The sequence below is a fragment of the Giraffa tippelskirchi genome, chromosome 8 (genome assembly GCF_054371585.1).
Source record: "Giraffa tippelskirchi isolate mGirTip1 chromosome 8, T2T-mGirTip1v1.2.pri, whole genome shotgun sequence".
In the NCBI taxonomy this organism is placed as follows: Eukaryota; Metazoa; Chordata; class Mammalia; order Artiodactyla; family Giraffidae; genus Giraffa; species Giraffa tippelskirchi.
This window is the reverse complement of record NC_137282.1, coordinates 53181502-53207337: the sequence shown is the minus strand read 5'-3', so window position 1 is coordinate 53207337 and position 25836 is coordinate 53181502. Positions and strand designations below refer to the sequence as shown.

At 38.5% G+C, this 25836-nt stretch overlaps 1 protein-coding gene across 1 annotated transcript in view; it reads right to left on the bottom strand.

Annotated features, from left to right (window-relative positions):
- Positions 1 to 25836, bottom strand: part of CTNND2 (catenin delta 2) — a 1052534-nt gene that overhangs the window by 868970 nt on the left and 157728 nt on the right. Inside the window, exon 2 of the mRNA XM_081517461.1 lies at positions 12745 to 12881. Within this exon, the coding sequence (XP_081373587.1) occupies positions 12745 to 12881 (137 nt within the window). The remainder of the gene's footprint in view (positions 1 to 12744; positions 12882 to 25836) is intronic.

The window sequence follows — 25836 nt, the reverse complement described above, 5'->3', positions numbered from 1 at the left end:
GCACTTATGATTATTACTGCTGCATTTCTTATAAGAAATCCTTAGAACATTTTCATATGAAGAATATTTCCTGTAACCCATAGATAAGACTGAAATTATTCTTCTAGAAAATTGTGGAACAGTAAGAGTCTTATGCATCCAGAAAAGTCCATATAAAGAAGTTCACGATGAAAGGAGGGATAAATTAGGAGCTTTGTTAGGATAAGCCCATACTACCATATATGGGCTTCCAAGATGGTGAGAGTAGTAAAGAATCTGCCTAACAATGCAGGAGATGCAAGTATCACAGGTTTGATGCCCAGGTTAGGGAGATTCTCAGGAGTAGGGAATGGCAACCGACTCTAGCATTTCCACTCCAGAGAATCCCATGGACAGAGGAGCCTGGTGGGCTACAGGGGCCGTGGGGCCACGAAGAGTCAGACACGAATGAGCAACTGACCACATACCATTATGTATAAAATAGGTAAACAACAGGGACCTACTGTATAGCATAGGGAACCATACTCAATAAGGGAAAAAAATCTGAAAAAGAATATATATCTGGAAAAAGACATATATATATAACTGATATACATAGCATATGTAAATCAGATATACTATATATATATATACATAACTGAATCACTTAGCTGTATATCTGAAATTAACACAACATTGTAAATCAACAATATTTCAACTAAATTTTTAATTTAATTTTATAAAAGACATGATGTATCTTATGCAAATACATGAAAAAGCCAAAAACAAAAAGCCTCACACATATGCAATACATATGGCACATCATCATTAAATAAACATTCAAAACAAACATACAGAACAACATACATCAAAATCTGTAATAATCAGAAGATTTTAATATGACCGTATTGAGTTCCATCAGGTGTGAAATGGTGAAAAACCTCCTAAACAGAAAGGAAATATGAGACTAGCAAATGCTTATAGTAGTTGGATTGCTCTATCCTCTGGGAAAAGTATGCTTTCAAAGAACAGTTAAAAATGACTGAAAGAGACACTCAACAAATATGAGGAACTTGGTATAATTGCATAGAAAGAAAAGGAATTAGACGTTTGTATTTTTTTTGTAAGTGAAGCTGCTGATTCATGTTCTAACAGGGGAGTTGTGTTCTAACAGGGGAGTTGATGGCTTTTTAAATTTTAGATGAAACAAGGCACACAAGTTTAGTTCAAGAAAAAAGATTTTTGTCTGACACTCTGCAACCCCATGGACTAAGTCCTCCAGGCTCCTCTGTCCATGGAATTCTCCAGGCAAGAATATTGAAGTGGGTAGCCATTCCCTTCTCCAGGGGATTTTCCTGACCCAGGGATTGAATCCGAGTCTCTCGCATTGCAGGCCGACTCTTTACTGTCTGAGCTACCAGGGAAGCCCAGAAAAAAGACAATGACTTATATATTTCATGAGCGGAGGTTATGTTTCAGTTAACATGCCTCACTTCAAATTGAAAATATCTCACTCCACCTGGTTAAACGAGTTTCAGTTTGGGTTGTTTATAGAGGAAACTGCAATTTGGGGGCCTGGGATTCATCAGAGTAAATGGACTAATTCTGAAACAATATGCAGGTAGCCCACAGGGGAAAACACAGATGCAACACAACCATTCAAAAAAGGATGGAAAGACATGATCAACCTAACAATGCAGTTGAGATCCCTAAGCCATACAACTAAACTAATGGTTTCCATCGCAGTTAGATGAAGCATTCACTTTTGCGCTATGACAGAACAGGAAAATACTGTAAGTTTATTCATGAATGCACATCCTTAACACAAATAAATTAAACATGTTCTCTGGATGTGCCACTCACCTGGTAGGGACACAGGAAAGAGAGAAGACCTGGTCACAACCATAAATTTATCCATCCCATAAATTAATCACTAAACTTAGATGTTTTTCAGAAAATAGGCATTTTAACTATTATTCCTAGCAATAATAGTATTATAACTCTAATACTAAAATATTTCACTTCTGTTAAATCATATGACAACAGTGTGCAAAAGGTTTTCAATATCAGTCTTCCATACAATCCATCAAAGCTCCCAGGGTAGTAATTTCTTATTTCTATTCTCCCTAAGGGTTTTCTGGTGACTGAGTGGTAAAGAACCTGCTGGCCAATGCAGGAGACCCTGGAGAAGGAAATGGCAACCCACTCCAGTATTCTTGCCTGGGAAATCCCATGGACAGAGGAGCCTGGTGGGCTACACTACATGGGGTCAAAGAGAGTTGGGCACGACTTAGCCACTAAACAACAACAATAACAACTCCCCCTAAAGGTGGAGTCCTCTCATTCAGTTCAGTTCAGTTCAGTTGCTCAGTCGAGTCCGACTCTTTGTGACCCCATGCAGCACGCCAGGCCTCCCTGTCCATCACCAACTCCTGGAGTTTACTCAAACTCATGTCCATTGAGTTGGTGATGCCATCCAACCATCTCATCCTCTGTTGTCCCCTTCTTCTCCCACCTTCGATCTTTCCCAGCATCAGGGTCTTTTCCAATGTGTCAGTTGTTTGCATCAGGTGGCCAAAGTATTGGAGTTTCAGCTTCAGCATCAGTCCTTCCAATGAACACTCAGGACTGATCTCCTTTAGGATGGACTGGTTGGATCTCCTTGCAGTCCAAGGGACTCTCAAGAGTCTTCTCCAACACCCCAGTTCAAAAGCATCAATTCTTCAGCATTATGAAAGCCCCACTCTTGGAAAGTATTACCGTGGAGGACTGAGGTGCTGTTCCTGACCTCAGCAGAGCTCCCAAATTAGAGAATTTACATTCTAGATTATTTATTTTAAGCATAAATGCCTCTGGCTTCCAACAGGTCTATAACAGACAACTGCAGGTCTCTGACCAGTAGTTGGAGTGAATGGTATTATTTCCTAAAAGCACCTGTGTTAGCTAAGCGGATAGGTTCAAAGCTGATCTTTTGTTTTGGTCGAAGGCTTCTCTGTTGTAGAGGTGGTGGGCATGAGTGCTGGCCAGAAGGCCTACAACTGTCCTGCAGAGGCTTCCAATCCACTCAAAGATTTAAAGACCCTTGGTGGGTTGCCCAGAAGGTGCTAGTGATAAAGAATCCATCTGCCAATGAAGAAGACACAAGAGATGGGGTTTCTATCCCTGGGTTGGGATGATCCCCTGGAGAAGGGAATGGCAACCTACTCCAGTATTCTTGCCTGGAGAATCCTGTGGACAGAGGAGCCCAGTGGGCTACAGTCTATGGGGTCTCAAAGAGTCGGACACGACCGAAGCAACTTAGTCTGGTTGACACCTCGGAATCCTGCTACTCAGAACATAAGAAACGGCCATGTCCAACTGCTCATGGAATTGCTTGGACTTGCCAACAACTATGGAACAAATCTTAAATTGACTTTTCTGTAATCTAATTTTAAATTTTGAAGATAACTTTTTCTTCCAGGAGGTGTAAGCTGCAAAATGCATCCCAGATAACTAAATCTACTGACTTGTATAAAATAGATTACTACTGAGAACTGATTGTATAGCACAGGAAACTCTACTCAGTGCTCTGTGGTGACCTAAATGGAAAGGAAATCCAAAAAAAGAGGGGATATATGTATAACTGATTCACTTTGCTATACAGTAGAAACTAATACAACATTGTAAAGCAACTGTACTCCAACAAAATTTTTAAAAAATCTACTGACTTGGTGAATAGAACTAGTTAGTATTTGCTACAGAAATGTTGAAGATTACATGTCCAAAGTGATTTTTACTTGGTTGTTTTGGTCTCATTGATACTGGGTCCTTCTTTCTCCTACTTATTAAGCAAGTGGTCCTGGAGGCCATGAGTAGAATGTGAAAGTCAAAACCTGTCATTAGTGAAAGAGGAGGAGGCTGGTCTTCACTTTTCCCCAGCAGCCACTAGATAGCAGGCTCATTTAGAGCCCAGGGCATGAACCTGCACATTCCTTTAATGACTGCAGCCAAATGACAGCAACTTGAACATGATCGATGGGCTGCCTGGGGCATGTTTACCTGCGTCGCTGATGCACACCAGAGATAATGTCAGTGCAAACCACTGACTCTCAAAAACAGGAATGTTCCAGGAAAGTGATGGTATGGTATTCAACCCCTGGGACTCCCATCACCCCACATTTTCACTACAGACACTAGCACTGAGCTATATAAATTCACTGAAGTATGTCTATTTTGTTGTTGTTCAGCCAATTCTTTGGGACCCCATGGACTGTAGTATGCCAGACTCCTCTGTCCTGCACTATCTCCTGGAGTTTGCTTAAGCTCATGTCCACTGAGTCAGTGGTGCTATCTAACCATCTCATCCTCTACCACTCCCTTCTCCTCTCACCCTCAATCTTTTTCAGCATCAAGGTCTTTTCCAGTGAGTCGCTTGTTTGCATCAGGAGGCCAAGTATTGGAGTTTCAGCTTCCAATGAATATTTCATGGTTGATTTCCTTTAGGGATTGACTCGTTTGATCTTCTTGCTGTCCAAGGGACTCTCAAGAGTCTCCTCCAGCACCACAATTCGAAAGCACCAATTCTTCAGTGCTCAACCTTCTTTATAGTCCAACTCTTACCTCCATATATGACAACTAGAAAAACCACAGCTTTGACAATATGGACCTTTGTCAGTCTGTCTGTTTGGAGTCTCATTAATGATTCCTTCAGATTCCAAAAATACATCACAGATCAAGTTGATGTGAAATGACCCACCTCCCTTTTCTGAGTTAAATAAAAGCAGCACAGGCACAGGCAACATTTAACCTGACTTTAGGAAAACTTTGGTCACAGAGAAAACCAAGCTAACTGCTCATTTCAATTCTATAGCAATTTCCTGTATGGTTCCCAGATGGCTCAGAGGGTCAAGCATCTGCCTGCAATGCAGGAAACACATGAGACATTGGTTCAATCCCTGAGTTGGGAAGATTCCTTGGAGGAGGAAATGGCAACCCACTCTAGTATCCTTGCCTGGAGAATCCCATGGACAGAGGAGCCTAGTGGGTTACAGTCCCTGGGGTCTCACAGAGTCGGACTAAGGAAGTAAGCAAGCAAACTAAATAGTTTTTTAAGTTTCAGTTTCTTTGGTCATAAATAGAAATATTCACAAAATAATCACTAAAGAAAAGTCATCATAGACCAGTGCAAATTCGATGCATGAAACAGGGCACTCAAAGCAGGTGCGCTGGGACAACCCAGAGGGATGGGGGGAGGGAGGTGGGAGGGGGGTTCAGAATGGGGCCACATGTACACCCGTGGCTGATTCATGTCAACGTATGGCAAAAACCACCACAATATTGTAAAGTAATTAGTCTCCAATTAAAATAAATAAATTAATTTTTTTAAAAAAGAAAGAAAAGTCATCATTTAATTACATATTTGATGAAATAAGTTCCACATAAACATTTTAAAGAAATACGTAATATATATTTTATTGAAATATAAAATTTAAAGAAATTTAATATCAGTCCTTTTAAAGAATTCTTTTGGCATTTAGAGATTCTATTTAACAGTGTTTCCTTGTCCTGCTATAATTCCTATGTTTATTTTGACTGTTTCTATCATATTTGGTTCAGTTGCTCTAAACATGTTCTTCCCATTTACTCCCTATAGAATATTCTATTTGTTAATTTTCCATTCCACACAAACCTTGTACAGGGTGATACCCCAGGAGTTCCTACTTCATACATCCTGCCTGTGGCTCTTATCAGTAATTAATTATGACAGATTTTCTCAGTGAGTTTGCAAATGTTTTTAAAGTCATTCTCAAAACTTTGCTTCAGGCAGCCTCTGTCAAAGTAGACCCAATGATTTATGTACAAGAAATTATGACATGTCATTTTTTTTTTCAATCTGAGAAAATGGAATCAACTGAAGAGCTCAATTAAGAAGGAAAAAAGTTAAATAAAATTATAATATTAAATAATTCCCAGTGTATCTACTTATATAACCATTAGAAAAAATGTTCTAAAATATTTAGTGATATAAAAATACTTGATATAATATTAAATGCACAAAGTATAAAACACAAAGAAAAATGAAAATGTGTACAAATAATTATATAGTCATATAAAAAAAAATCTAAGAAGGAAATCTTCCCAAATATGGCAACAATAACTGCAGTGTTATCCTCAAATAAAATCTGCACCTTTACTCCATTTTGAGTTTTTTAAACTTTTCACAATGTGCATGAATCATTTTATAATGGAAATCTTACTTAAAATTATTAAAATACCACATTCAAAATATTCAATGTGATTTCACATAACAATGAATTCTAATAACAAATATTAAAGACACATTAGACACTATAATATCATGTTACAAAAAACCACCTATTAAGAGCTTGTCTTCTAACTTAGCATGTAAAGGGTTAGTCCATTTTTATTTTTCCCATTATAGTCTTCAGTCTCCTAAAAACTGAACAAATAACACCTCTAAAGAGACTAAGCAGACATCAACCAACAAATTAATGCTTAGAATAGAATCTGGGGTTATTAAAAAGATGGATGAGTACATATGTGTCTTGAGAAGAGTTACAAAATAAAATGTTAAGGGGAAAATTAAGCTTTAGAGAAAAGAACTCAAAATAACTTTCAGGCAAGACAGGAATACAAACAGGGGAGCACAGAAGGGAGGCAGACAACATATCCATCCTTGCAGAGTTATCCAGCCATCACTAAAACCTTCCGCATTGATTCCCCAAATCTTACACAAATCGATTATGAGCTTTGATCCTCCTTGATCTCCCGTTTCAACCATCATTTTTGTGATTCAAAGGCTCCAGGATCCAAATAGACTTGCTTCAAGCCTAGCTGATCCTATCAGTCTGGTGCCACATGACCACCCCTTTCCTTCCGAGTTGGAACTCCAGATCTCTACTTACACTACGGGCTTGCTTTCTTTGACCTGCTGGAAGACTACACATCCATGTGGTCACTGTAGCTACAACTGGCTCCCCTAGTGGGCATGTTTTATCTATAAGGCTTTCTGATCCTTGCTGACTCCAGGCTCCTCCCTTTCCTTGTTATTAGCTTTATCATCTACCCAGACCCAGTTCAAACAGACATTCACTGCCCCTAACATAGCTCCTGTTCTAGAAATGAAAAAAGAGTAAAGTCATGACCCCATCCCTTTTTTAAAAAACTTTCAATCTATATCTGGCTAAAAAAGAAATAAATTTTAAAATTATCAATCAAATAATTCTCATTTTAATTTTGATACACGGAGAAAGTTCAACTCGTGTCACTATGATCTAATACTTTTTCTTCTCTGACTAAATGAAATATAAAGTTCACTAGTCTTTGCAGATAATCCTTCTCCATCTTCCTGACCTTTCCTAAAGGTGTTTTAATTTCCTCTTTTTTCATGGATGATAATTTCATCATTAGTTTCATAAAATATTTTGCAAAATATACTTTAGAAACTGATTAGTTACATAGGTCATTTTCCATGTTGTGTTATCAGAAACTATTGTTGCATATCACAGGGACATGAATAATACTGAGAAATTCTGCAGTGTTATGCAGCACTGGAAAAATACCAATTAACGAAGCATTTTATAATGCACTCCTTCCCAATAATACTCTTGTTGTACAGAGCTATGTAATTTTAAAGATATATAAATGTAGACTGTAAGTAAAAATAAAGGCATGCTATCCTAACACATGAGTCAATGTAAATGATCCAGATTTTTTTAGATTTTATGTAAGATAAATATTTTTAAATACTTTTTTAGTACCTTCATATGATTCGGACATATGCAAAATACTCTGCAGTAGTTTTGCCCATACTGGGAGCTCAGAAATGCCTCTACTCCTACTTTTCTACATTAAACATAATAACAAAAAATGATTAAAAGCAAAATAACACTATTTTATTACTTAAAAATTACCAATATCCTAAATCATGATACTAAAAATTTCCTTTGAAAGCAATAATATGATCTTCAATCCTTGAGGAATTTAAAGAACAGGAGAAGTTACTGTAGCAATAGAGCATCTATAGTTATAAACACAATCAATTTTAAGGAATATGTTTATTGTTACAAACCATTTGGAATTTTATAATATATTGACTAGAGTGTTTTCTTAAAACTTCACCCACAGGTCTTCCCTGGTGGTGGCTTAGCGGCAAAGAATCCTCCTGCCAATGCAGGAGACATAGGTTCTATCCCGGATCTGGGAAGGTCCCACATGCCTCGGGGCAGCTAAGCCCGTGCGCCACACTGAGGCAGTGCTCTAGAGTCCAGAAACTACTGAAAGTGGGCTCTAGAACCCACGCTCCATAACCAGAGAGGCCACTGCGATGAGAAGCCCACACAGTGCAACCAGAGAGGAGACACTGCTCACTGCAACCAGAGCAAAGCCCAGGCAGCAACGCAGACCCGTCACAGTCAAAAGCAAACAAATAAATAAATAATTCACCCACAATTTTTAAAAATATTTTATAACTTTTCATATGCGTTTGTCTTATATTTTTAGCTTCATTGCTATACTTGAAAGCAATAATACTCCAAATCTGTGTTGTCACCCAGGGAAAGCACAGTTCTAAGCACATAGTCGGCATGTGATAAACACTATTAAATAAATACAAAAAAATAACACATTTGCATTTAATGGTCTGTAGTTAGAATCATTACAAAAAACACTTCTATCTGTACCATAATAATTTACAAAGATCAATAATCTATATGAGCTCTAAAGATTTTTCAAAAATCTAAAGGTTTTTAAGAAGCACCCCATGGAAAAGGATCTGAAAAAGGATATGTCAGTTATATACATATATATCTGAATCACTTTGCTCTATACCTGAAAGTAATACAACATTGTAAATTAACTATACTTCAATTAAAAAAATAGTTAACAAAAGCCCCCATGATTTTTCTAGCTTTTATAAGAAGACCCTTTAGACACCAGCTTTGAAAGCATATGATGATCAAATTAAACACTGATCAACTGAAGGGAAAGAAAAAAAAATATTTTAAAATGGGTACAATTTTAGGAAAGTCATGGTTTTCTTAAGAGCAAAATAGTACACGTTGATTTAAGATAAAATATACAGATCAACATTACATAGAGCAAGTAAATGTAAATTCTTGTCAAATACTACAGACCAGCATTGGAACAATTTAGAAAAACAAAAACAAGAAAATGAAGATCAGATGACTACTCTCAGGCAAACCGGAAGCAAACATGTTTGTATTTCTTGCAGTCACGGGGTGGCCTTGGGTCTCTCCTCTCCAGTGATGGGGATTTGAGCCACGGCCCTGCCTTCATCCTTAGAGTAGCTTTCACAGTCAATAACAATCTTTCTCTCTCTTTTCTTGATTTGCTCTTACTTCCCAGAGTCATAACCAAGGCCTCGACATTAACAATAATTGCTTTCAAATTCCTGATTTAAGCACATGGTTCTCATGCTATCAGCATCTGTAGCTATTCGCTCTGTGAATTCTTTGTTCCTATCAATTTTCCTGTCTTTCACCTCTTGTCACTTAGCATCAATTCCAATATCCATCATTATAGTCATATTCTTCCATCCATCATATCCAATGCCTCTCCTCCAGCTTTTCAGACTTCAAATAGGCTCCAACTCAGAATGCACTGACCATGTCTACCTGATGACAGGAGAATAGAAATACACACATTTCCAGTGCCAAGCCATCAGCCTACCTGCAACCATGTACTTTGTCATTCTCCTGTTCTCATAGGTGAACTGTCTTTGTTCCCTCCACTGGTGCACTGGTTCCCCTTCACTCTCACCTACTCAGTAACTTTCCCCCTGAAATCATACCCCCTCTGTCAAGCATCGCTAATTTCTTCTCTTCTTATGGGTCATTGCCACCATCATAGCAATTATCTCCTATCTTTAAATCCCCTGACCCTTCTCACCCTTTTAGCCATCATAGCACTTTGGCTCCTCTTTGCGATGAATGGTTGTCAGTCTCCTCTCAGTTATTGGTTCAGATGACATGACAAGAATCCTCACCCAACCTCTGTCCTCTCTTCCTCTTTGGGTAATGAACACTCACCCTCAGGAAGAGTAGGGACTGAGTGTCTCCCCCTTGGAGCCCCACAGGATGAGAGACTTGGTAAATGTTGGAAATGAGACTGATGTCTCTGGAACACAGAAAACTACCCACAGAGTATAGCATAAATCATCGGTCTGTTTATGCTAAAACAGAAGTACAAAATTCACCAGTTAAAAAGCAACCAAGATGGGAAATCAGAATAGAGAAAAAAGATCAGTGAACACCTTTTCACTGAACACTCCATGACTGATGGGTGCTCAAACACTTTAGGACTCAGCTTACAAATGCCTCAGTCACACCATACATGCCACATGGGACGCATTCCATGGTTCACGGTTTGGCATGATGTAAATTCTATTCAGTGGTTATAGACTAGAATTTATTTCCATGCAATTTCAACTACCAGCCTAAGAGCTTGTGTTCTTAGTCTCATTAACAACGTACTCCAATGAATTTTTACTAGACTGAGCTTTCTTTACATATTCATTTCCATTACTACTCTTTATTGTAATTTACCTGAATAACATACTAAGTATATTTAATGAATGAGTAATTAACTCATGTAGCCTATTATACCCAGTCACCTCAGAATATATGCCTGCTATGATAAAAAAAAAAAAAAAAAATCACTTCCCTCCTGTAGAAATGACTCCCAAAGAGTCAGGACTAGAGTGGTAATAAGTTTAATGTCATAAAATTTTTTACTTGAAATTCTCTGAATGAAGAAATAGTATTTTTACTCAAGAAAGCTATTTCTTATTAGCACCTAAAGAGGGCCAGGCAAATGATATCCTTTAAGTGAAAAGATTTATAAACAGATTATGCATATAATTATTAAAAATCATAGAAGGTATTAATTTGTAAAGTTATTTTTCCTTAATTTCAGCTAAAGCTTTTAAAAAACATAGTTAACTTAGTTTGAACTCCATAAAAATGGTCTATCCCTGAGAAAAAGAGAGGACGGAAGTCTGAAGAATAATTTAGGACAAAAATCCCCTAGTGAAGGAAGAGATTGGTTGTTTCCATGAGGCCACACCAAGGAAGTCCATGGGCTCTCCTGCTGAGTGATTTCTGCCTCCAAACTGGCAGACACCGCCCGTGGAAACTGCCACCCATATCTCTGATTTGGGTGTTACCACTTGCTCTGTCTCAGCTTCCTAAGACAGATTTTCATTCCTCCTCGTATTACTTATTTGCCACAAAGAATCTCACCTTATCTATAAGCAAGGAAATGATTTTAATAATTAGAAAACAAGCTCTTCACAGTAACTTTTTAAAAATTTTTAGTGCTTGTTGCTTATCTACTTTGTTTATATATTTATTTTTATTTTTGGCCACACCATAAGGCAAGTGGGGTCTTTTCATCAGACAGGTCTGGTTGTCTTACTAAATTTATTTCTCATGCTTTACACTTTGTCACTGCTCTAAAGCTAGTGGCCTAGCATGATGTCCAGACCACGCCAGAATAAAAACCCACGACGTAACCCAGTGATGTAACAAAGCGGTATCTGGAGTATGAGAAGCAGCATGGACTTTCCCTCCCTGTTTCCATTACTCATGAAAAATAGTCAGAAAACTCTCATGAGTAGGCTTTTAGAAGAAATTAATCAAGCAATACAGTCTGGGCCTCAACCCAATTTCCTGATTACTTACCATTTTCACAAACTAGATTATCCATTCATAACCCATCCATTCATCTGTCCTTATTTTGCTTCACACTTTCTGACCTGGTGACACAATTTTAACTAATAGCATCACTGATTTCTTCAATGCATCTTTCCTTAGCTACTCCTTGATAGGTTGATCATCAACCTTTACCTAAATCAGTTCCCATTTATTAAACAAAATCAGTGTTCTCTAGGAAAACCAAAGTCCTTCTCTTAGTTGAGTCTGTAATTGCTCCATTTAGTCTATCGCTTTATTAAGATGTTCCTGGGTTCAGGAAAATTATGTCACTCTTCTCCAACTGCTGTTGCTATTTCAGCATCCCTGAATGATATAATTCAAAGACAGGATGCTTTTGCACTTAAAACAAAACAAAACACTGATTTACATTCCAGTCCATGGTAAGGAAAAGAAGCAAATATAAAAACTTGATTTTCCAGCTTTCTTAATTACCACCTTTTATATAGAAGAAACATGAATTTTATGAAACAATTACTTTTAAATATGAGATTTCAGATTTTATTTGCTTATCCATTTTTATGGCAAAGAAATGGTGAAAGAAGAATCATTTAGACTTCAGTTTTGCAGGAAAACTTCTGAAACGTATTATTCCAAAGTCGTCTCAGAAACATGCAGAAAATGAATTTGCTTAGCCCACCGTGATATTCATCTGTTCTCACCCTTATAAATTGTTTAGCTTCATGGATATACTTTGAAATTTTACCAGACTTTAGGTTTCCCACAGACCAATTATTTGGCTTCACACATTTAACGGTATTAAACATCACATCCATCAATGAATCTGCCAAAACTTTACCTGTAAGAATTTGACTACAATTTTTGCTCTTTTTCTGTAGGCTACTTTTGCAAGGAAAGCTGCCTAAATCTTGAATAAAAACTGAGTCAAAAGCCGTTATAATCATATTTTAATAACAATGGTATAATGAACACCAATATCCTGCTATAAAATCATGACTTTCTCCCCAATGTAACTAAATTACCAGCTTTCATCCAGAAAGAACAATTTCAAAAATGTCCCAATATGTATGTCAGAAAAGTGGAATGTTTCTACCTGTTCTTTAACCGAGGCAAGGATGGCCGAGGTGGTTTCTGTTTCCGAGCCATCCCCATTGGAGGTGGTGAGGCCAGGGCTCAAGGAGCTGGTCTTCTCTGAGGCTGACGAAGGCTGGTCTGGGACAGGCATAGCTCCTGCAATGCAAGAGGACACACTTAATGGAACTGGATATTGTCCCTGTAAACAGACCTAACTAGCTGACGTGCTGCAGTCCTTAGGGGTCGCAAAGAGTCGGAGACGACTTAGTGACTGAACAACAACAAAAGCAGACAGCTCTAAGAGGCACACTTTGGCAAAATGAGAAGTATGAACAGCAGAGAAAGTATGTGACATAACTTCAGAAGGGGAAACAAGAAAAGAGACACTTTCTTCTATTTCCACCGCGACCAAATTTCAGAATACACTCACAACTTTGTGTGTTGTCTTTGAGGTAAACGGAGAAAGAAACGACGAGCCGGAGAAGGCAAGTAAGATAACCAGAAAGAGTAAAGAGATAAATAAGCGTTAAGTCTACAAAAGAAGCTAGCCAAACTACCATTTTCTATCTATTCTACATATTTATTACTTGTACACCTGCATACTTTCAACTCAAAAAAGAAAAAAAAAAACTAAAAATAGTCTCCTTTATATGGAAATCACACAAAATAAGTGATCAGTAACTTATAAGTAATTAAGAAACACCACAATTCACAACTGACCTAAGAAGTTTGGTTGGTATTGTCAAATAAAGTAAATAGCTAGCCTACTCCACAAATATTTGCTGAGTTCTTACTCGGACACTGGCAGCGGACGAAAGTTTCAAAGCTGGCGACACTCGTTTGTCACAGTTCACTCTGTCTGAGTTCACTGATGAAAGAAAGGAGAGACTCAGATAACAGCCCATTTCATACGGGGACACACATGCGCAGGCTAAAGACAAGACTCTCAGAAGTTACTGTGCTTCACTGCACTTATCTTTCTCACACAAATAAATAAGACTGAAGTATTCGTGACATGTATTACTTAGCAATGGTCATCAGCAGAGGAAGTAATAATTAGCTGAGGGTAATTTTTGCAAAGGCACAACAAGAATCTCTGTTTAAATAAGAGGTTGGGAGTAAATCAAGGTTATTTTCTTGCTTTAAGCTTTTATATCACACGTCCTTCCAGGAACCAGTGCTGTGTGAATATTAAAAGGTATTTTCTAATATACTGTATCCGAGCATCATGGGCTTCAAACTAAGCAACATAATTTTCTTAGCAGGCCTTGTACCATATTATTAGCTGTGTGTGCATGTGCTAAGTCACTTCAGTTGTGTTCAACTCTTTGTGACCCTACGGGCTGTAGCCCGCCAGGCTCCTCTTTCCGTGGCATTCTCCAGGCAAGAGTACTGGAGTATGTTGCCATGCTCTCCTCCAGGGGATCTTCCTGACCCAGGGATAGAACCCACGTCCCCTGACTCAGCAGGCAAGTTCTTTACCACTGAGCCACCAGGGAAGCCCCATTTGTACTTAGGAAGGCTAAAACTCTCTTGCTGTCAATTCAAGGACCACATTCACTGTTATATTTTATTGACCTCCAACACACATAAGGAAAATAAATTCTAATTTTATTTTTCAATTCAAACGTTTCTTATTTAGCCAGTTCTGCCCAGCAGCTAATGACTCTGCCATAAGAATAAAATTATCCTTCAAAAAATGAAATCATCTAATTCACGGACCCATCCAGAATTCTTGTGCCAGCATTACTGCATCTCCTTCTCTCAGAGTCAGTAACAAGTTCCCTTGGCCATGATAAGGTCTTTGTTTGTCCTGAGCTGCCCACTCCCAATCCAATCTGTAACCCATGACCTCCTATCCTTTCAACTGCACTCTGTTGTCATGGAGATCTGTTTCTTTTTCCTTGCAGGTGAGCAAGTCCCACCTGCTTCAAATTCCAGAGTCTCCAATTCCTTGCATATGGTAGGACTCAATAAGTATTTCATTAGCTGGACTTGCACTGTCTAATATGGCAGCTCCTAGCAACATATGGCTATTTACATTTTATTAACACTAAAAGCCAGTTTATTAGTTGTACTATTCACGTTCCAAGTGCTCATAGCCACATGTGGCCAGTGGCTACTGTACTGGACACTGAAAACGTAGAATTCCATCATTGGAGAAAGTTATATTCACAGCCTTGATCTATACCCAGTAGTCCATTCTTTCCTGTAATCTTTCATATTTGGCTTTAATCGTGGTCAAAGGAGATGGGAGAAGTGGTCAGATTACAATTACATTTTGAAGTGAGGACTGCCAGGACTGCTAATAGAGTGCGTGTGGTAAGACGAAGAGAGAAAAGTCCGGATGAGTCCAGAGTTTGATCTGAGTTGCCATCAACCAAGATGTCGACACTGTAGGTGGAACAGCTTTGGGGCAGCAGATGGTGACCTGGCCTGAAAACTCACAGCGTCACACATGTCACACATATCTACCTGTGACTCTTCTGTGCTGCGAGCATCTGGGCAGCAGACAGCAGCTCTACCAGAAATCATACTCTGAGATAAATTTGGGCATATAAAGATGGATAATTTCCAAATACTGCTTGTCGAACATTTTTCCCCCTTCAGGCAGGTCGCTTTTCATCTTCTACTGTAAGTTGCTAGAAACTTCTAGAACTTTCCTCTTCTTTCCTCACTTTTAAGACTATGGCTTCAAGACTCTGATATTAACTTTCCCAACTTCTTGCCCCTCACACCAAACCAGCCAGCAAAACCCATGCTGCCACCCTAGCCTGAGTTCCTCTTCCCAAGTCCCACAGCTCTTCAAGACAGCCCTCTCCTAAAACACAGAAATATTAGCACAAATACTGACTTTTAGTTTTAGCCTCATCATTAGACATTGCTTTCCTAATTTGCCATCACCTTATACCCAAGTGAATAATGAAGCTGGCCACTAAAATGCTCCAAACATTATTTTATATATATATGTATTATTATATTATATCATAATAATTATATATTATATATTTATACATTATTAGACTTTATATAATAATATCTATATCATTATATACTATTATATATAATAGTATCAGAGAAGGCAATGGCAATCCACTCCAGTACTCTTGCCTGGAAAATCCCATGGACGGAGGAGCCTGGTAGGTTGCAGTCCATGGGGTTGCACAGAGTCAGACACAATTGAGCAATTTCACTTTCACTTTTCACTTTCATGCTTTGGAGAAAGAAATGGCAACCCAATCCAGTGTTCCTGCCTGGAGAATCCCAGGGACGGAGGAGTCTGGTAGATTGCCGTCTATGGGGTCGCACAGAGTCGGACACGACTCAAGCGACTTAGCAGCAGCATAATAATATATATATATACACATACACACAATTTAATGTTTTAAAACTGAATACAACTAACATATTGGATTTTTATGACCTTTCATTCCACAAGCAACATTTAAAAGACTGCAATTATGTAAAATTGAAGAATAGGTATTAACATTAATACTAGGGTACAGAGAATGTGTGAATTAATATGAACTCATGACCTGAACAGGCTTCCCTGGTGGCTCAGACAGTAAAGAATCTTCCTGCAATGCAGGAGACCCAGGTTCGATTCCTGGGTTGGGAAGATCCCCTGGAGAGGGGAATGGCGACCCACTCCAGTATTCTTGCTTGTAGAATCCCATGGTCAGAGAAGCCTTTCAGGCTATAGTGCGTGGTGGTGGTCACCAAGAGTCAGACACAACTGAGAGACTAACATACACACACACATGAGCTGAACAATACTGAACAGCTTATTTGTGTGATCACCACAACCGAAATTCTGTATTTGTAAGTAGCGTGTCACTACCAAGAGAAATAGACACAGCCTCATTCTCTCTCAGATGTGCTCTGCACACATAAAAATATACCCTTGCTTGTTCCTCTTAAAGAAAAAAAGTAAAAATCCAACGTGTCCAAATAATATAAACATCATTATAATTAATATTTGTCAAAACTCAATACAATGAGGGAAGAAACTCAATCTGTCTTGGTCTATGTTTAATTTCCCACATCTAGCTCAGTATCTAATAATACAGCAGCCAGTTAATAAATATTTGTTGAGTTAATGCATGAACTATTAGTATAAAATCAATAGTGGTTGTTCACTAGAGCATGTAACATAAGTGAAATGGGTTGTACATTAAGAGCATTTCTCTAAATGATATTTGAAGTAACATCTTTATATTTAAACTCAAGAAAGCTGCTCTTACAAAATCCTAGAACTAGTGTAAGGCTTTTGCCTCAGTCCACTGCCTGAGAATGGAAACACTGGGCTGCTGACTCCTGCGACAGGATCATTCATCGAGCAGCTGCTGCGGCTTCTGGGACCTGATACTTGCAACTCAAATTTTGCAAAAAAATCTGGCAAAATTCATGGAGACCCTCATGCAAGGACAGGAAGAAGCACTAAGCCATATTCAGAAAATGTAACTACAGAGGCACCAGCAGGCAAAGCCAGGAGGTGGAGAAATGGACAATTCCATTTGATCAGTTGGAGGTGAGATGTGCGATATTCATGGAGTCAGAGACATAAGGTCATTGACTACCTGGTGGAAGGTATACAATGGCAGGGTGGAGAGCTGTTGGGATCTGAGGGTTGGGTCCACACATCAAGCACAAGAGAATTGTTCTACCTGTGTTTGGAAAAATGGGAATGGTATGAGGTTGAACCTAACACACTGTTAATAATACAGAGGCTCAGGAAATCTGCTTAATATCACTGTGCTTATTCACTCAGTCGTGTCCAACTCTTTGCAACCCCATGGACAGCAGCCCTCCAGGCTCCTTTGTCCATGGGGATTCTCCAGGCAAGAATACTGGAGTGCCCTCTTCCAGGGGATCTTCCCAACCCAGGGATTGAACCCAGGTCTCCAGCATTGCAGGCAGATTCATTACCATCTGAGCAACCAGGGAAGCCCAAGAATACTGGAGTGGGTAGCCTATCCCTTCTCCAGGGGAACTTCCCCACCCAGAAATCAAACCTGGGTTTCCCGCATTTCAGGCAGATTCTTTCCCAGCTGAGCTACCAATGCTCTATTAACTGCTGAGGAAGATGTATGCATGCATGCTCAGTCGTGTCCAACTCTTTGCGACCCCATGGACTGTGGCCCACTAGGCTCCTCTGTCCATGGGATTTCCCAGGCAAGAATACTGGAGTGGGTTGCCATGTCCTCCTCCAGAGGATCTTTTCAACCCAGGGATTGAATCAACATCTCCTGTGGCTCCTGCATTGGCAGGTGGATTCTTTACCACTGAGCCACCTGGAAACCTATTGAGGAAGATGAAAGTGAAAGAAAGTGAAGCTGCTCAGTCATGTCTGATTCTTTGCAACCCCAGGCACTGTAGCCTACCAGGCTCCTCTGTCCATAGGATTTTCCAGGCAAGAGTACTGGAGTGGGCTGCCATCTCTGGGACCAACCTAAATATCACTACAGGCTTAAGGTCTACCTGAATGGTTCTTATTCTCAAAGACCTAAATTATGTCTGAAGGTAAAAAAGAAAGCTCCTGTGGAGACCACAGGGCAAGATGGCCTAGCAGTGCTCAGGCTTGGGAGGGGCACATAAGCAGGCAAGGTTTAGCCAGACGAAGTTGGTGAGGGCAGGAGAAGGTCCTTTGCAAGAGTGTCCTCTTGGCTCCTTTCTCTTGGTAACTCACAGTCCTGTCATCTAAGGCAGGGGTCCCCAACTTCTGGGATCTAATACCTGATGATCTGAAGTGGAGCTGATATAATAATAATAGAAATAAAGTGAATAATCCATGTAACGCCCTTGAATCATCCCGAAAAATTGTCTTTCATGAAAGTGGTCCCTGGTGCCAAAATGGTTGGGGACCGCTAGTCTAAGGCATGATCTTGAGCATCCTCCTGTAGTCCTAATAAACACTCTATCAACAACTTAATGCCTTAAAAAATTATTGGAAAGGCGGTACTTCTGAATAAGTCAGCAGATAAAGGGGAGTCCTTGGCCCTTCTGAGCACTACCGCAGCCAGCTTTGTGATCTGAGATGCCAAAGCCTGCACAGGAGGAGCAAAGCACAGGTACTTCAGCCTCTGACAGGTGCATCTCCCCACAGGTAAGGCTGTGACAGTGACATCTGACAGATTCCTCATCTGCAAGCAGGGTCCCCTCGGACCCCAATGGGTCAGAGACAAAACTAAAGGAAGGCAGGGATTTGACTGGTGGACACTGGAAAGGCTGGGGGTTCCTGGCAGAGAGGAAAGGGTCAGAATAAATCTATACGTTGAGATCAGAGGAGCAAGAAGGGTGAGTACCAGGGCTGGGGTAACTGCTTGGCTGTAGGGAGATCCCTGAAGAGGATTGTAAGAAGCTGACCTGGAAGTAATGGGGGTCTAGAACTTAAACTTGATAATTTCAGAAAACACATGATTTGTCACATTTATTATATTATTAACAAGTGACTTGAGACATTTTCTACCACTGTTGGTGGAATCTCAGTGGGCCAGTGCATCAAGATTGAAGGCTTTGCCTTACGGGTAAGTTTCTAAGGGTCCACCTCACCCATTTCCTCTCACTGAACACCATCCATACCTCTCTCCGGCAAAGCCATGCATATTGACACTGGATGTGCAAATAAGGACTTAGATGTTTCCTCCGAGGAGTTCATACCTAATATGAAAATATCCTACTATCTATTACAGACATAACCCTGAAAACCACATTAATGCACCAAATTTGGTGTGATCTCTCATTTCTCACCTGGACAGTCACAAAAACAGTCCAAATTGCCTCTCTTGCCTGCAATAAATAGTGCCTCCTCCAATCAAATCCGTGCAATATTATTGGGAGAGTAAATTTTCTTACCATCAATCTGAGTATGACACGCATATTTTTCTAAATTAATTTGAGTGGATCCCAACACCAAGGACAGAGGTTTCCAACACCTACAGAGATAGAAAATGTACTTTATATCATGACTCACACATCTTAACTGAAACGAAATTTTGGGAATTATAAAGCCTTAAACCACATGATGCACCATATTTCTATTCTGCTTTATTCAATTTCATTAAAAAAAAACTTAATGTTTACCCACTAAATTGATGTCAACAAAGAGTTTGGAGACCAGTGACCTGGAGGATAGAGTGAAATCTCCTCTGCATGACACAGGAGGCTGCTTTTGCTCCGGCCAGTGCTCACATCTCCATTCTGAAACCCAGTTGCTTCTCCCCTCTCCCCTTACTCTACAGATTCACCAAGCTTCTTATAGTTCCAAACACATCTTATCTAATCAAACTTTGCACACACAGATTTCTCTCCCTGCATGCTTTTATCACCTCTAACAATTTGTTTGGCTAATTTGTGTGGCTGTCAATCTCTCTTCCTCCTTCAAAATTCCCCATAAGCGTTTCTTCCTCTTTGGAAACTTTCTGAGCCACTCCACGATCTGAAGCACTCCCTCCTGACTGCCACCTGTGTAACTTGAACCCTCCTCAAGCAGTGCATTTATCAGATGAGCTGTGATGATCTTACCACTTCTGGGATTTTTAAAACTTTGAAAGTTTTTAAAATTGGGATGCTTCTTTATGTGACTATTGCACCCTTTTCCTTTCAATTATTTGGAATGGATTTTGTGTGTGACTTGCCACTAAAGTGTTATTAAATCAATGATATACTGCTCAATATCTTAGAAAGAAAGTGGAATTTGCTCAGTCGTGTCTGACTCTTTACGACCTCAGGGACTACATAGTCCACGGAATTCTCCAGGCCAGAATACTGGAATGAGTAGCCTTTCCCTTCTCTAGGGGATTTTCCCATCCAGGGATCTAACCCAGGTCTATTTATGGAAATATCCTATATTTTACATCATCTATCTCTTAATTAGGTCATGAATTCTTTGAGCACAGAAACTCATTTATATTCACAACCTCAGTGCCTAGAATAGTGCCTGGTAAAGAGACAATATCATACAATGCTTAATGAATAAGTTATATTGAAAGAATATTTATAATGCTTCATCAGCCTTATTTAAAAGTGTCAAGGAATTGTACACTTACAACAGTGACTGGTACATAAATGTCCTATAAATCTTCCTGGGTTCATAAAACAGAAATATTCAAATTAATGAGTTTGAATAATATATAATACTAAAGTATCCAAACCGTATCTATTTCTCCTATTCACAGGTGTGTCTATATTTATAGTGAGAATGTATCTGGATGAAATTAGTATGATAAAAACAAGTCTTTATGGAAAAACAGTGGCCCCACTTCTATAAATAACTACCCTAGCTCTCCCGAACACCAAAAATATGTACTAACAGTAGATATCATGGCTTTACTAGGTGATACAGACATTCCTTTTTATGCCAGAGAAATAAAGTCTGAGATCCTGCACTTAAAGATCCATCACAGTAACAGTAAATTCAACAGAAACTGAGATGGGCAGACTACCTTAGATTTTGACTTCCCTTGAAAACGGGGGGAAGTTCTAATATATTCTACAGTCAAGAGGTTCAGCAGTGGAGTGACTATTCTTTTTGCTGAAATTTCAAATAAGTATGCTGAGCACGGGCTGACCTGGTGGCTAAGCATTAAAAGAATCCGCCCACAATGAAGGAGATGTGGGTTCAATCCCTAGACAGAGAAGATCCCCTGGAGAAGGAAATGGCAACCCACTCCAGGATTCTTCCCTGGGAAATCCTATGTAGAGAGGAGCCTGGAGGGCTATAGTTCATAGGGTCGCAAAGAGTCACACAAGACTTAGCACCTAAACAATAACAATGCTGAGCGCAGCTCCTAATCCAGGGCTCAAGCCCTGTCACACACAGTGACTTCTCAGAAAACATATTGCTGTCAAACACCCCAGGCCCTTGGGTTCCACTCAGCACAGCTTCTGAAGACTTACCATCCATCCCCCTCAGCTTATCCTTGCAAGAGGCTGAACGACAGCATCTAAGATTATCAGCAAAATCAGCCTGTCTCCCCAAATAGGCTCCCTAGTAATATTTTATACAAACATGCACTTTTCCATTTTATATTTCTCTGCTTAATCACAGATTGGCATGATAAAATTTGGTACCAAAACACAATCAGACTCTAAAGCCAGTCCATAGCAATTTAAATATCATGAAGCACCAACTCTGACTGTCAGAATCTATTAAACGGGAGGTCCCCAAATACCAGCCTCACGTTGGCCTGCAACATGGTCTCACTTCATAGTACTCGAAAGTGTCCACTCAAATTACGGCAATTTGCCCTTCATATTGATTCCAAATATGTCTCTGCCATTTCACAATTTCTCAAGATACTGGAACTCAACCACACATTTTTTCTTTTTTCCCTCCAGAATTACTATCAATGGGCATTCAAGGACAAAAGCTCACACTGTAAATAGATACCTGTACTCCTTAGCCTATATATTGAACCCATCACAGCCGGAAAACTGTAACCAGTGTTTTTAATGTAATTATAGAACAGAGTTTCGACCGCTCCTATACAACTTTAGGTGTTAGCACAGACTTGGAAATTTTTAAAATAGATCTCTCTACTGGCCTTAAAAGAAAAAAATAAAACAAAAACTGAATACAGTCATGATCATTTTGAAAGTTGCCAAGATATGTTGACACTTTTTCACCTACAGACAAGGAATTTTGAAATTTTAAGTGATATCTTATTACAACACACAACTTCAAGAGAAAACTAAAACTTTGCTTAAGGAATTAAATCTAAATTATATCTGTAGGAGAGGTTTAATTTTACATTTGAAAGTTATACAGCAAAGAATCATTCTTATTTTTGTACATATAGTCATTAAACGTTATACACATCAGTGGTTTAAATATCCCGGAATCTGATCAAAAATATTTTAAATAATGAATGGCCTATCAATCTCCAGCCCTACTTTTGCCAATTTGTTTTCTGTTGTCTAAGCTCTGTTTTTATAATATGCATTCAGTTGTGGTTTTTTTTTTAGATTCCACACATATAAGTGATATCATACAGCATTTGTTTTTCTTTGTCTTACCTCTCACTTAGCATAATGCCTTCAAGTTTCATTCATGTTGTTGCAATGGCAGAATTTCCTACTTCTCATGGCTGAATAATATTCCATTGCATCAATGTACCACTTCTTTACCCATTCATCTGTTGATGGACACTTAGGTTGTCTCCATATCTTCACTACCATGAATTATGTTCAATGAACATGGGAGGGCAGATATTTCTTCAATGTCCTACTTTCACTTCCTGATACATACTCTGAAGTGGGAATTTGCTGGATCATGTGGTAGTTCTATTTTTAATTTTGTGAAAAGCATCCATACTATTCTCCATAGTGGTTGTAGCAAATTATGTTTCTACCAACGGTGTCCAAGGATTCCCTTTTTCCCACATCCTTGCCAGCACTGAACTATCTCTTGTCTTTTTGATGATAGCCATTCTAACAGTGGTGAGGTGATAGCCTGTGGTTCTGATTTGCATTTCCCAGATGCCTAGTGACATTTCACACCTTTTCATGTATTTGTTGGCTATTTATACATCTTCTTAGTTAAAAATGCCTACTCTGCCTCTACCCATAACATTATATTTTGAACTGTAGAACAAATATATAAGACAAAAGGCAGTTTCCAGTCACAGAGAACTATGAGTCATCTTTCATTCTATGACTTTTCAAGTGGGTATAATTATGTTTTCCTTATAGTACTTGTCTACTGTGCTGAGATAACAGATAAAAATTCTGACCCTCATAGCAAATATGTATAAAGTAATTACTAACAACAATTTCATAAGTGGAGAATAATAAGACTCAAAAAACAATTAAATACCAAATTCAGTCTTAGAGGTTAGAAGTCAACAGTGGTCCAGGATTTCAACTCAAATATCTGACATCTTGTCATGTTCTTTCGATTAGATCTCAGGATTTTCAATGCTTGCATATAATAGTTCTTTTACATTACAATCCCAACTACAAAACAATAATTATCAGTTTCAGGGAAGATTTTTTGGGGGGGTGGTGAATTTTAAATAAACACTTAGGTTTTGTCACTAAGGTGCCAATTACTCCTGATATTTTGAAAACAGGATATCATCTTTTTAAGTCACCATTATGGAAACATCTTTTTAATATGTTATGAAATCCACCATGTTCTAAGAGGGTAAGCTTGTTTAAATTGCAAAGGACAAATTTCAACAAAACTCTTTGAATATAATATTCTGTATATGTTTTGTTATTGTGTATAATCATTTTATTTTAAATATCAGATATGAGTGAATAGGCTTGGTCTGATGGTGTCATATTCCTGATTAAAAATGACTATATCAAAAAATTTAAAATATTTTGTACCATTTTTCTAGCATATTTTTCAAAATGATTTCTTTCACAATTAATTCCTCCTACTTACACGGAAAAGTCTCTTCCTAGCATCAGGTTTCCCTACATCTTCTTTCACCTTTTCCTAAATATTTACAATCTTTCCTGTGATCAGTAACTATCACTCTCTAATACACAAATTATTTCTGAATAAAATACCAAATATTTGTTATTTAGTTATTACAAAATTAGTCAATTATAAGAGTTCAAATACAGGCAAGTTTAAAGAAAATGAGCATAACTCTTATGAAAAGAAATTGTGGTTTTATGTTCAGAGAGAAAAATAAAAATTTGCCACTTAAGTAGAAATTTTGTACTTTTTATGTGGCAGTATTTTGATGTTTTTACTGGTCTTTCTGTAGGAAGAAGTCTATGAGTAAATGTGATTATAATCTACTGTTTACTGTCTCTCTATGATTGACAAATTTTCACTATCTCCAAAAGACAATTAATAGATGAACTTTCAATCAAAGATGATTATTTTTAAGAGGGATAAATAAAGGTTTTAAGTTCTAATTAACATTGAAAACCTTATAAACCTGTAGGAGCTATTAAAAATAGTAACAAGCACTTGAAATTGAGATTTTTATACACACATGTCCAAATGACTTAAAAAAGAACTACCCCAAAATAAATCAACATGGTACTTATGAAAAATCTCAATTATGTAAACACCATAGGTATATAGATTTGCATTATAAAAATCATATTCAACTGTAAAAATTTTCTCTTATTTATCTTTCCAGCAATAAAGTTTCCTATCAATTAATTTTAGTGTGTCTTAGATGAAAAAGCAATAAAAATGCATATCATTGTCATACCTATCATAGCAGGATTAAAAAATAATATTATTTATAAATCACTGGTTGTGCAAATAAGGAAATAGCTATGAAGTTATAAATCTTTTGGTTACAATTGAACAAAAATGTTTTACAAGACAGTATCATAATAATATTAATGCACACTTGCTAAGTACTAGGTACTCTTGTAAGCTCTTCACCAGGATCATTAATTAATACAACAACCCTCTGCTGGACTTCTCTTGTTATCCTCAATTCCTAGATGATGAAACTGAGGTCCAGAGAGGTTAAGGTACTAAGGTTCCAAGGGAAGTGCTACTGTTTAAGGCCACACAGCCTGTGGTTCTCAGTCATGTTACTGTTCTACAAATCTATAGGATGCCTCAATGCTGATACCAATTTTAAAAATAGTTCATTAATTTAAAAATAACTCACTGATCACAAAGTGTGCCAGGACCAGTACTAGGCATCAAGTACTGGATGCAAAAGACAAATAGGAAATGGTCTCTTCCCACTTAGGAGGTGCCCCAGAGGAAAAATGATGAATATAGAGACTGGATCCAAAGTGTGGATCTTCGTAAGTCAGAACACCTTCAGAGTGCTTGTTACTTTGGTGTCCTAGAGCCTAGCACAATGAGCAGTTCATGTTCTATAAGCTTTTAAACTGGCTCCATTCCATAACCCTCCCAGAATGGTCCCTTCTGCACTTGTGGCCAGCTGTCCTCTCCAAGGCAGCTTGAGATCCTCTTGTCCTCAGCAGTTAAGGAGCAGTTTACCAGGAGCCAGCTGTGATACTTTCAAATCCATTCATTCCAGTTTGAGTTGTGACTCTATTATTTAACTAAATAGGTGGCTCAGTGGTAAAGAATCTGGCTGCCAATGCAGGATACACAGGTTCGATCCCTGGGTTGGGAAGACCCCTGGGTCTTCTTCCCTGGAGAAGAAGATGG